The sequence below is a fragment of the Triplophysa dalaica genome, chromosome 17 (assembly GCF_015846415.1).
Source record: "Triplophysa dalaica isolate WHDGS20190420 chromosome 17, ASM1584641v1, whole genome shotgun sequence".
Lineage (NCBI taxonomy): Eukaryota > Metazoa > Chordata > Actinopteri > Cypriniformes > Nemacheilidae > Triplophysa > Triplophysa dalaica.
The window spans coordinates 11,160,171-11,173,134 of NC_079558.1; the positions used below are offsets into that span (position 1 = coordinate 11,160,171).

The 12,964-nt window shown below is 38.2% G+C and overlaps 1 protein-coding gene across 1 annotated transcript; it reads left to right on the top strand.

The window, feature by feature from the left end:
- The first annotated feature begins 60 nt into the window (after positions 1-60).
- Positions 61-6,797, top strand: kcnj19b (potassium inwardly rectifying channel subfamily J member 19b). Its single transcript, XM_056771721.1, has 3 exons — positions 61-1,480; positions 5,008-5,224; positions 5,538-6,797. The coding sequence occupies exons 1-3, from the start codon at positions 815-817 to the stop codon at positions 6,173-6,175; spliced, it is 1,521 nt and encodes a 506-aa protein (XP_056627699.1). The 5' UTR covers positions 61-814; the 3' UTR covers positions 6,176-6,797.
- The last annotated feature ends 6,167 nt before the right edge of the window (positions 6,798-12,964 follow it).

The window sequence follows — 12,964 nt, forward strand, 5'->3', positions numbered from 1 at the left end:
CATTTTCAATGTAACTCTTTTAAAATGTAATCCAATTCTTCATGTAAGACATTATGGTTTAGATTTCAAATTGTATACCTACCCTAAACTAGTAAAACGTTTAATTGTATAGGTTGATATTGAATGTGTGCCAGCCTTTTTATTATTAAAATAATTTGCTAAAATATAGTAATGACTAATTTTTATGGCATATAATTATTGTTTACGGCTCTATATTATGTATTTGTGCCTTATACATTTCTGTATTCGATTTTGAGGGGTGTGTCTGTTCCTAGCCAATATTACATCACCTGGAGCTGGTGTTACGATCGATATGCCTTCAGCAGATGGCACTGTAGTGCAAGTTTTCACAACAACCATACATGTTTTCCCCCACACTACTGCTATTCGATGTGTTGGACACACGCACAAGCACATTTGCCCAACCCCTGCCTTTCTCACACAGCGTATATGCAATACAAGAGATGTAGAGATGCACACACAGTGCCGCAGTTTATCTACACTAGACTCTATGGAGCTGGGCAGAGATGTAACATCAATCTGGAGATGCTGAGGAGGCTGGTGCGCATCACAGAAGTTTGGGAAAAGGCATTGGAGCACTTATTGTGTTTTAACTTTTTTGAATACCCCTGCGTCGGAATAATTTGAGCAACTCAAATGCTGCAAGTGAAGTTACCGATCAAGTAAATTCTCGCAACATCTATGGACCGCAGCACTAAACGCGTGGATTATTTAGTGCCATGCGTAAATAGACTGGCGTGAAACTCGAGACATTTTACGCGTGCGTTCATCTGACAATTGCGGTTGTCTCGTCATGTCTACAATCAGAAGGAAATTCGGCGATGACTATCGGGTGGTGAACACGGACCGGGGCATGTCGTTTTCTGCCCCGGCTAAAAGAAAGCGCCAGCGATTTGTGGAGAAAAACGGACGCTGCAACGTCCAGCACGGTAACCTTGGCGGGGAGAACAGCAGGTACCTCTCCGACCTCTTCACCACGCTCGTGGATTTAAAGTGGCGATGGAACATGCTCATTTTCCTCTTGACGTACACGGTCGCGTGGCTCATAATGGCATCTATGTGGTGGATCATCGCGTACATCCGTGGAGACCTCGGGAACGGCCACGACGAGTCGTACACACCGTGCGTCGCCAACGTTTACAACTTTCCCTCCGCTTTTCTGTTCTTCATTGAGACCGAGGCGACCATAGGCTACGGGTACAGATACATAACAGAGAAGTGCCCAGAGGGCATCATACTTTTCCTGTTCCAGTCTCTCTTGGGCTCGATCGTGGACGCGTTTCTCATCGGCTGTATGTTCATAAAGATGTCACAGCCCAAGAAGCGCGCAGAAACGCTCATGTTCAGCCAGGACTCGGTCATCTCACAACGGGACGGGAAGCTGTGCCTTATGTTTAGGATCGGGAATCTCAGGAACAGCCATATGGTTTCAGCGCAGATCAGGTGCAAACTCATCAAGGTAGCTCACTTTAAACAACATTACATTGATATATTAATCCCAATAGAGGACGTGCGTGCCAATACGAGAAAAACATGAACAGAAAACAAATTCTACGATGGAAAACGTATGTGCTTTTTGATAAACTCGCATCTAAAACAGGGTTTAAATTCTCAGTCTAGTTAACTGATTCTCAGTGGGACAGGCAATAGTAGATGTATTGATGCTTCCCAAGGAAAGGGGGGGGGGGGGCGTTCATTGATTTATACCAAGCACAGAGTACTATAAACCAGGCAACTGGTCAATGCGTTTGCTCTTATAATGTAATTCAACACAATGCGATCCAAGCAATCTCTGATTTGCATAGAGATCTTATCTGCTCCTTGAACAAAGAACTAAATAAATAATTTGGAAAGATTCACATTCTTATTTAATGGATTCCCATGGGAAGCCTTGCGGTAAAGTGTATAGTTCTTGGACACAAAGCAGATTTCCAATTTGCTCTGAACTGTCACAATCAACTATTGGATTGTGGATGCACAAAGAAGTGGAGGGTTAAATATAGTTCAAAGAGAACATAATAAGAGAGTGAGAGAGTTATGTGGGCACCTTTAAGGTCCAAGGTCACATTGCCATAGAGCAAAGATGTTTATATGTTCTTTGCGTATATGCGTCATTTACAATCTCAGGGCAGCGTAAATAATCACATACATAATCTGAATCCAGTTTAAATAAAAATATATGTTTAAAATTATGGAAATAGATGATCGGATTAACATGGAAAGTAATTCTGGAATTTTGAAGAAATGTTTGGATTTATAGGGCTGATCACAGCAAAAGTGGGATATTTGTGTTCTGAGAAAAGTAGATCCTGATTGACACATGGTTCTCACACGCACCACTGACAGCAGTGGAACTCAGCAGGCGCATTGCAGCGAGCGCAGAATGACGGATGGTTGACTCCAGACGCACATTCCTCTCCTCTGCTCTGCCCTTTATCCGTTACTGTCCAGAACAGCAGAGAAACAGGAGGGGGGAACAGTATCCCATATATAGCACTCTGCAGATTAAGCACTGTGTCCCGCCTTTGAAATGAAGTGTGTTTGGTTCAGTGTCTGGAGTTCTGTATTGCTAGATAGAGTGAATAGGCTTTGGCTGTTTTATGCATTTGTTAACAAAACACTAATATTATTGGCAACATTAAAATTGGTGTTAACAGTCACAGCCTTGTTCATTTACACTACATGCAAAAAAACAAGCTTTAAAATATATGCACCTGGGAACTTTATGTTTTCCTTGTTTTGACACATTTTATTCAACACATTAGTCAAATTTTAAAATTGTATTACGCATGTGATCCCTGGAGCTCCATTGACAGAATGTCAGAGCTTTCTATAGCATCTCATGTGGGTTGAAGGATTTGACAGGAATGGTTAAACATCACCTGGGATTTCTCACGCTTAGCTGTGGGAATGATTATATTAATATTAATCTCATAGCTTTCTATTTTTTTCCCCAGAACTTCAGGGAACCATCTGAGGGTTTCTAAAGCCGCCTCTTCTCCAACTTTCTAATTAAGAAAAGGCACTTAACAGTATCTGTATAAAACCATAAAACACACAAAAAAAGATCAAATATTAAAGCTGCTCTTTAATAGACAATGAAAGTGGTAAGCTGTGGTAATTTTTATTATATGGTAAAGATCAGTTTTGTTTTTTGTCAAATAAAACTTTTTTTAAACTCATGCTGTTGGCTTTGATATGCCTGGTGTTGCTCAGTTTGACACGCTTTGCTTTTAGTAGATCTGATCTGGCTGGAAGTTACATTTGCATGATTTCCACATTTCAGGCTGAATATCATTGAAAATGGATTTTCAAACTGGGTTTGATTTTTGGATGAAAAGAAAAAAGAAAAATTCAAATGAAGGATGACAACAATCTTGCATGCAAGAAAAATTCAAAAGAAAGATGACACCAATCTTGCATGCAAGAAAACGTCAAAGAGGGCTTTCTGATTTGTGGTGTTTAGGATTCACACACAAACGTGGGAAGTGAAACCACACAGAGTTGCAGTACAGCACCAGTCAAGAACAGTCAGCAGATGTCTCTCCACCACCTTTATCACACTAGCAGCTGACATCTTGTGCTGCCCTTTGAAGGTTTTACACTTGGGGTTTTACAATTTTCTTAGATTAAGAAGATTTGTGTGTGTGATGGTGGCAGCATGCAAGCACTGCATCTATACTTGTGAAAAATCTCACCCTTTTGCTGGGAACACCACTGTGATAGAAGCTCTCAGTCTGTTTCACCATCTGTGCCCTTAGGCACACACAGCAAACCCGGCTGTTTACACCGATCTTTAATGTTAGTATAGAAACACAAGCATGGGTGTAAAGCAGATACTGCATTGCGTTCAGTAATTAAAGATGGTCTTTAAAAGATGTTGGTATGTATATTACACATAAAAAGTCAATGTCATTCCTCAGTGGGATATGTTGCGTAAATGTGTCTAGATGACCCTAGTCTGTGGGCGGGTGGGTGACATGTTATTTCAGGCAGTGATGGCAATGTTCTATGGTTTGACATGCTACTCTTCATCTGCGACTTCATGGAATATTTGAAGTTTTGAAAAAATAATTTTAATGTTTCTTATTAGATAAAAATGTGTGCTTTAAATAAACAGCAGAATTTAGATGTGTAGTAGTGTTTTTATTTGCCAATTGTAGTTAAACTTTTAGTTTAAAGATCCAATGTTTAATATTTTTGGAGGATCTATTGACAGAAATGAAATAAATATAATATAATTAATATAAATGAATATAATATACACAACTATGTCTTCGGAGATGTATAAAGACCTTACATAATGGAGCGTTAAGTTTTGATTACCTTAGAATGAGCTATTTCTATCTGTATACACATATATATTTATTTTATCTTATATTAAATTAAATTGATTTAATATATATTTTTTATTGTATATTAACGGTATTACATTAAATAAATTGTGAAGGTCTATTGGAAATTAAGTTTGGGCCACATAACATAAATAGTTTCAAATTCCTTTTTCTTTTCCATTGTAAATGATGTTCTTTTGTTTTAAGCATTTTCAAGATTTTTTGTTCACAAATGCATATACAGATTATATACATGTACAACCCATAGTAAAATGTTATTCTGGTAATCTCTATAGACTGTGCAAAAAAACGTTTATCAAGAAAATGTTAACAGTTATAATTAAACCAAATTTAATTCGAAGAATGGAGTAAAAAAAACGAATTGTTTTGGTTTATTTTCAGGTTTAAGTAAGATTTTCAATTCCTGGTTCAAGGCAGACTAAATAGAAAACTAAAGAAAGTTAAAGAAACCTTTAGTCCATTGCCTAGGATCATATTTGTCAAGTGCAAGTTATAACATAGTACATCACGGTACCACCATCATTTTGAAATAAATGAGACTGAATTCATATAAATTGAAAACTTAACCTAAATTGTAAATGTGACTAAATTTAATTTGTGATAAATTTAACAATCTCTCTTTTTGCTTTAGTCCCGTCAAACCCCTGAAGGAGAATTTCTCCCGCTGGATCAGAGGGAATTGGATGTAGGATTTGGAACAGGTGCTGACCAGCTCTTTCTTGTCTCACCCCTGACGATATGTCATGAGATCAATTCCAAGAGCCCATTTTTCGACCTGTCCCAGCGCTCCCTCATGAATGAGCAGTTTGAGATTGTTGTCATTTTGGAAGGCATTGTGGAAACAACAGGTCAGTATCATACAGAGATTACAGAAAGACAGCAAATATGATTTTTTTGAAGAATCTTGTGAAAAATAAGAACATTTCACAACATTTTTGCTTTTTGCTCTACTATTTATTAAAACATAGTCTTAAAAATACCCTAACTGTATTCCCTTTTCAAGTATATGTGTTACTTAAAATGAGGCTAAAAAACAAGATAATGTTATTAGACTTTGGTTGACGTTGCTTTTACAGAATAATGTGTGTGTAACAATAAAGGGTAAAGCAAGAATTTAAACTTATTTCATCTCTGTAAAATCATTATGTCCACCTTTATCAGGCATGACGTGTCAGGCACGCACATCTTACACAGAGGACGAGGTGCTGTGGGGTCACCGCTTCCTCCCTGTCATGTCACTAGAGGACGGTTTCTTCAGGGTTGACTACTCGCAGTTCCACAATACGTTTGAGGTGCCTACGCCCCCATACAGTGTAAAAGAGCAAGATGAGAAGTCGTCCCTCCCCTCCCCTGGTCCTCTTCTCTCCCCTGCGATGATTGACGGGCGCAGACGCCGAGAACGGATCTTCTCTTTAGACGGGGTTCCTCACGCTGACGGACCAGGCTCCAAATTACCCAGCAAGCTCCAGCGTATGAGCTCCAAGAATGGAAAAGAGGTCCTCAAACCTGGAATCACTCAGCCAACGGAAAAGGCCTCAAGCACGGGAGACCTGCCTCTCAGGGTTCAGAGACTCGGATCACTGTTGGGCCAAGAGGAGCCGGAAAATCTGCTCCAGTTAAAGGCTCTAAAGATGGGTTCAGAAGCCCACACCCAGTCAGCAGGAGAACTGGAGCATCATAGACTGCTCCTAATGACTGCTTCTGTTCCAGGGCCAAACCTCAACTCATTACCCATGTCCAGTGGACGACCGGAGGACAACCTCCCACCTAAATTACGAAGAATGAATGCAGATCACTGAACAGATCAGGGATGAACATTGAGAGATGGCTCTTTAAATCATGTAATAATTTTAAGAATATTTATTTATTTATAAGAGTATAGATTCTTTCTCTTTGACCTTATGAAAGAGCTGTGTCTCTTGTCAAAAACCATCGCTTTAGCGTCAACTTGAGCATTTTAGACTTTCTGAGGTTAATCTGATTTTAAATAAGCCTAATATACTGTGTTGAAGAAACAGTCAATATAAATTAAGCACCTTAATGGAATTATAAACACAAAATGTATTTCTTTGGATATTTATATAAGTAAACTATCAGGTATTTACTTGTGTACTGAAATGTATGTACTGGCTTTTAAGGCTTTTTGTCACATTTCTGTCAGCAATATACAGACAGAAAGACGAATGACTTTAGAATTCACAAAAATGTCTCGTATATTCACTCCATTTTGATCCTTTAAAATTAAAAGTCAAAAATGAAAGTAGTTTGTTTTTAACAGATATCTCTCATATTGGGCACTAAGTGGTAGCTAACAATTATTGTGCAGATTCTCAATACAGATTTTTAATAATCAAATAGCTTGTAATTTGAAGAATTTCATTATTCAATCATTTCTATAATAATAAAATATTTCAGAGAGCATTACTTCTGTCTGCCTGTCTCTGTGTAACGTAGGTCACTTGTGACGTTCATACACCCGAACCGGGGCATGTAACATTTAGCACGTAATTGAAGTCATTTGCATCAGGTCCCATCTGCGTAAAGGCCCGAGACTTGCGAGTCTACTACTGCTGATGCTAATCATCATCTCCTTGGAAACATCCTGCCCCTTACCTCAGGCAGTGGGAGGAAGTGGAAGTAATTCAATTCGTCTTCAAGAAGGAATAACTCACTCTCAGCGCATGAACATGCCGTTAAACGTCATTACTCTTAATTGTGGATGCACAGAGGTTCTAATATTGTTCATTACTTATGCAATTCATTTGTCAGGGAACGCAGGAGTGTCCGGTGAGGATGGTAAATATCAGTTTATCCTGGGGGACACAAAGCGGGGCAGTGCATTTAATCCTTGCTAATGTGAATCATAAGTAAGAATACAAGCAGAACAAAAGCAGATGATTAATGTGATCTTATTATTTGAAATCCTTAAAGCAGAAAGATGTACTTTTACATACATGATAAGATTTGTTGTTTGGCTATATTTAGTGAAACTGGATTAAAGTCCATTATTCCAATCTTAATTGTATGATATATATTTAAAAAGTGCTTACTGGATTACTTTTTCAACAAATCTACTGATTCAGAGCAGTCAGTTATAATTTCTTCCATCTCTTTCTTTCTGTGAGAGCAGGAGATGAGACAAAGAAGTGCTTTTCTGTCATGAAGGAGTGTAGCTGACCCTCACTTAAAGGGAAAGGTTAATTTCCGCCTTTTGACCGGGTGCCAAGAGAGAGTGCAGCCTCAACTGAGATGATATATCGATCGCCGGGTGCCGTCACATCGGCCTGGACAAATGTTACATCTGAATAATCTCTTCTCCAGAGATGAAGAAACACAGATGCATAGAAATGTGCTCGGATCATCCACAAAAGTCTGATTATACAGGTCGACAGCTCCTTCAACACGTTAACAGTAAGTCAACTTCTCTACCTTCGGTGAAATTAAGGTGTTTATTACAACTGAACCTATATTGTCTTGACTTTCAAATAGAACTTGATCGATGAATTAAAGGTATAGTTCCAGCAAATATGAAAAATCACTTAAAGGTTCTGTGTGTAAGTTTCAGAGGCCACTATTGGCGATGTAGGAAATTGCAAGTTACAGCTCCGATACCCCCCTCTCCCTCCCATTAGAGAAGCTACGGTTGGCATCACAGGACAAAAGGGTTCCGTAAATGATAGTGGCCATTATCGGTGGTGTTGATAATTGCACTCTACGTCTCACAGGCTAGCAACAGACCGAAGCAACGGACACAGGACAGAGATGTCGTCGTCTGAGACAGCAGAGAGTAACCTTTGCAAGTCAAGTGACAAGGTTTATTTACAAAGAAAAATTTATAAATTAAATTGACTTAATTCATTATTTACTCTAATCGTTATAGGGAATATGATTGTTACTTGTTTACCATTGTGTCAGTGATGTATTCGCTTATTTTCATAGCCTTTTTTGGCACGGTAACTTCGTTCGTAACTTGCTGCCTATTGAAACCGCTTGCTAATGCTAAAGGCGTGTAATCTAACCACGATAGTTTTAGCAGACGTTTGGCATCACCCCAATTGATCAATTGTATCTTCTCAAATCTTCGTTGACACTGTATTGCTGATAAACTATGCAACTTGGAAGTTTGGATTTTATCCTATCAATTATTAAATTACACATTTGTATGTACAGAAGCTAAGCAGTATTATAATATAATTTACACCCGATTTATGCAAATTATGATTGTAAAAATGATTTCTAACTTGATTTGCACACGGCCATGCAAAAAGGAATTATAGTACAATAACAAAGTGCTAAAAACAAGGAAAAACTCACTTGATGCTCATGCTCATCTATCAGCTAAAGCTATCAAACAAACAGTTCACTTATATAGGGGCAATTAGAAAAATTTAACCGGTCCAGCAGAAAGCTGGCAACTTCGGCGTCGCCTAGCAAACCCTTGTCCTGCTTCAGTGCCCTTCATTTGGGAAAAGCCATGCCTATGTTTATTCGGGTTTTCTGCCGTTTTTTGTCTCGACTTCGCCTTGCTGCATCGTATTTTCTCTTTTTTGAACGAATATATTGACGCTTTATCGGCTCGTGTGTAGAGAATGTGTGGTCCGCCATTATCGCAAATTTTGCTTCTTACTGCAACAAAGAACAAAGAAGTAAATGCTGTTATTGTTCTTCCTCTTCTTCTGCTAATCCTTCTATGTAGTCGCTTTGCAAGCTGCCTCAAAACACAGCCGTAGAAGAAGAACTAGTCCCGTGCATCCTTCGTTTTACGAAATGCGCTTAGTTTGTCTGTGTAGTGCTACTATAGAAACATGGCTGTGCACATTGATAAATTACATGTAAGGGTGTGCCCGCGGTGTATATACATAAAATGGCTCATTGTAAGGTAATATAAACATTTCGGTTCATTTTGTAAGGTATTTCTTCACTACTCACAACATAGCTTTGTATTATATATTACATTTTGGTGAATAAATCCTTCAAAACCCTACACACTGTAACTTTAACCTCACATTCAACTTTGAAGAATGTTAGTGCCTTCTGTAAACAACATTGGCTTAAAATATCTTATTTTTTGTTCAACAGATGAATGAGTTATATACAGGTTCACTTTAAAAAAGTCCTTAAAAGAACCGAAATTTTCTGTAAACTGGAAAATTATAGGATGTAAGGATTTACATTAAATAGTTTTCCCCATTTTTCTTGTTAATGTGTTGTCTTTTTTGTAATTTTATAGTTTTTGACCGTATTTCAAAAATAAGCTTTAAAAAAAAGAAATCTTGTTAAAAAACTGAAGTATTCTTGCAGCTGGGGCATCAGAAACAAACTGTTCTCCCTTTGTTTTCCCCTGTAAAATTACACCTTCCCCTGGTTTTCTTGTAAATTTGCAGTCTTTTTCGGAAATTTTACGTTTTTTACCTTATTTAAAAAAAATACATACAAATTTGTAAAAAAAACTGTGAAATTCTGTTTTGTTTACAGTTTTCGTGGAAAATCAGTTTGTTAATCTATGCAGATATGAGAGTGTGTAATTTAAAAATGTCCTGTAGTACAAGTTCATGTAGTCTGATTTTTAATCTGCACCAAAACGTCTGGAATTGATCATACCAAATTCAAGGGAGTTCAGCCAAAGATCAAAATTCTGTCATCATTTACTCATTTACCCACTTAGCTTTTATAAACCTGTGTGACTCAATTTCTTCTACAGAACACAAAGACGATATTTTGATGAATGCTGGTAACTTAACCATGGCAGTAACCATTCACTTGCATTGGTTTTGTGTCCATACAATAGAAGTGAATAGGTAGCGCAGTTGTTCGGTACCAACATTCTTCAAAATATCCTCTTTTGTGTTCTGCAAAAGAAAGTTTGTAGTCTGTCCAAATCGAATATCTAGTTTACTTTCTAGTATTTTTTTCCAACAAACATCATCAACACTATACCAAATGTGCCCTTACTTCCACATAATGCGTAAAGCCATCCAGACTAAAAATATGATTTCTGTCAAAACTTCTTTATTTTTTACATGCCCACATCAGACACATCGTCTTCATGCCCATTCGTACCGCACGATTTGAAGCATACTGGGACCATCTTCTCATTGACTTCTGTATCCAAAAAACAGAAGCGGTGGTCATGGCCAGACTTGTTCTCATTTCTGATGCAGGAACAGTGTTTTTCATTGAAGAATAATGTCCACAGTCAAGCGTGCCATGCTCTCCAACACAATTCCAGATGCTCATTAATACATAATGAGCTCAGAAAATTCTGTGTCAAATCAGAGCACAAAACACAACGGTAGCAAGTAAATAAGCAATGCTGAGGGGCAGATATAGAGACTGTCTAGAGACAGAGAGGAAAAAAGGGTTTACCTAGATACCTTTTGTTGCCCCTCTAGATGTGCCAGATGCTCAGTGCAAACATTTGTAAAAGTTGTCTTTCATATTTGTTTTATTTTAAGGCCAACAAGCTTTTTGGTACCATCCTTTGTTTTGTTTAGTCTTACATATTATTTTAATCTTTTGTGAAAACTGTTCTTGAAATGTCATCACATGACAGACATTCAACGATTGTTTACGAAAATCTTCTATGAAGTGTCTAAACATTTCCCATTATGCGCACTCAAAGCACCCTTCGGAAAAGAAAAAAGTAACCCTGAGCTGTCTGTGGCATATTTACGCTGCGGGCTTGGCCTTTGGCTGTCCTGGAAAAGTGCACGGTCAGCTGTGGCCCTGAATCTAAATCAATGAAAACTGCTATTCTCCGAGTATTTGCCGGCTTCTGAAGCAAATACAGGAATATTGAACACTTGCTGATAGAGCTGTCCATCAGGTCAGGAAAAAGGATTTTTTGTTTGCCCAATTTATGTAATAACACGATTTTGGATTGAAATTTTGATGCATTTACACAACGAAGCCTATGAAACAGTACTAAATAACAAGCCATTCTTTGTGGCTTGTTATGCAACGTCGTCACCACTGGGGCAAACACAAATTTACATATATTTTCTTTTCAAAATTAGAAATGCTAAGGCTAAGGGGTCTGAATTTTGTTGTAAATCATACACTTTTACTAAACGGACATATGCCACATTTATGCAAAAATGACACAAGACAAATCTAAAGGCACAATCTTTTTATAAAAACATACGCTTGTTGTCATGCATGCTGTATAAAAACATTCATGAGATTAACGACGGAAACCCACTCTTGTTTTGTGGATTAAAACATATCTGACTTATTAAATTCAGGTAGCTATATTTCACTAAATGACTGAACCAAACACAAGAAGTGTCAAGTGACTATAAACAAACAAAAGCAACGAATTATGGGTATGGGATGTACTTCAGCACTGAACATGTTTGTTGGAGAGACCCCGCAGTGCAACTCAGTGTTCCAGGGTTCTTGTGCCAAAGTCATTAAAAGCCACTTTATCAAGCCTGTTATTATTCTTCTCTGTCGGCTCAAGCAGCTTAATTAGCTTTCCTGAGCCAATACTTTCCTCAAACACAACTTACAACCAGCGATTTTACAAATGACTATAACAATGTTCAACCAGGAACTGAAGTGTAACATATCCATAGCTCATGTTGTGACAGGAATCACTTCTAAATGGCATAAAACCAGATCATCTAACAAAACATGACATTGAAATGTTGGCTATTTATGTGTATACTCATTATTATTATTACATTAAAAGCCACTCGCAGAAATATCAATACACTTGACAGCACTCTACCATTTTGTAATGCACATTTGTTGGCATCTGATGTTATGTTGATGTATAATCAAACTGTAATGCATTGTTCAAGAGTATTTACATGATTTATGGTCCGATTAATAATTAAGTTGTGTTGACACGTAATATAGAAGATTCTTCCTAATGCTGTCTGTGCTCCTGACCGCAGATCCGGGAGCAGCCCACAGTAACCAGACCTCCCATCCATATTCCTCTCATTACTGATGAGGATCAACAATGAACCCAAGACTAATTTTCAAAAACAGGTCCAAAAATGTCTAGGTATTGTATATACTGTGTGCCCATTGAAAACAGCACACACTTAATAAGTGTATCAAGCAGGCTTTTGATATGTAAAACATGCCAAGATCTGGACCCACTAATGCACACAAAGCCTTAATCTTCACCATTTGAGTGCACAGCCTCTCCAAAGCATTATTGAATGCTAGTCTATGAATGCAGAGGCTTAGTTCATCGAATCTCCATCAGTCTCTGATGCATAGACACATACAAACTACACCAAGGACGGATGTTTCGTCATGTTTTAGAAAGACAGCAGCTGATCAGGAAATCGACTGAAAGACGTTTTGACCTTCCAATATCCTTTTTCTGAAAACCAGAGTGACTGGGGAGACGATATAAATAGGCATTAGGATGTGACCGAGCTGTATCAACACAACCACACTTGGGTGGCTGTGCCAACTCTGACCCGGCAGAACAGATTGTCCCAGGGCTTCTGATCGGCCGGTGGGATGAGAGGACAGCAGGCTGGTCCTCTGGAATGATTATGGCGAACTTTACCATCCCTCTAATGTTCTGCCAACCAATGAACACACTGGATATGAGAGACAATTTG

Bases quoted from the DNA above. Each gene is read 5' to 3' on its own strand.
- kcnj19b (XM_056771721.1), top strand. From the start codon at position 815: ATGTCTACAATCAGAAGGAAATTCGGCGATGACTATCGGGTGGTGAAC. The intron at 1,481-5,007 runs GTAGCTCACTTT...TTTTTGCTTTAG, and splicing joins TCAGGTGCAAACTCATCAAG to TCCCGTCAAACCCCTGAAGG. The intron at 5,225-5,537 runs GTCAGTATCATA...CACCTTTATCAG, and splicing joins AGGCATTGTGGAAACAACAG to GCATGACGTGTCAGGCACGC.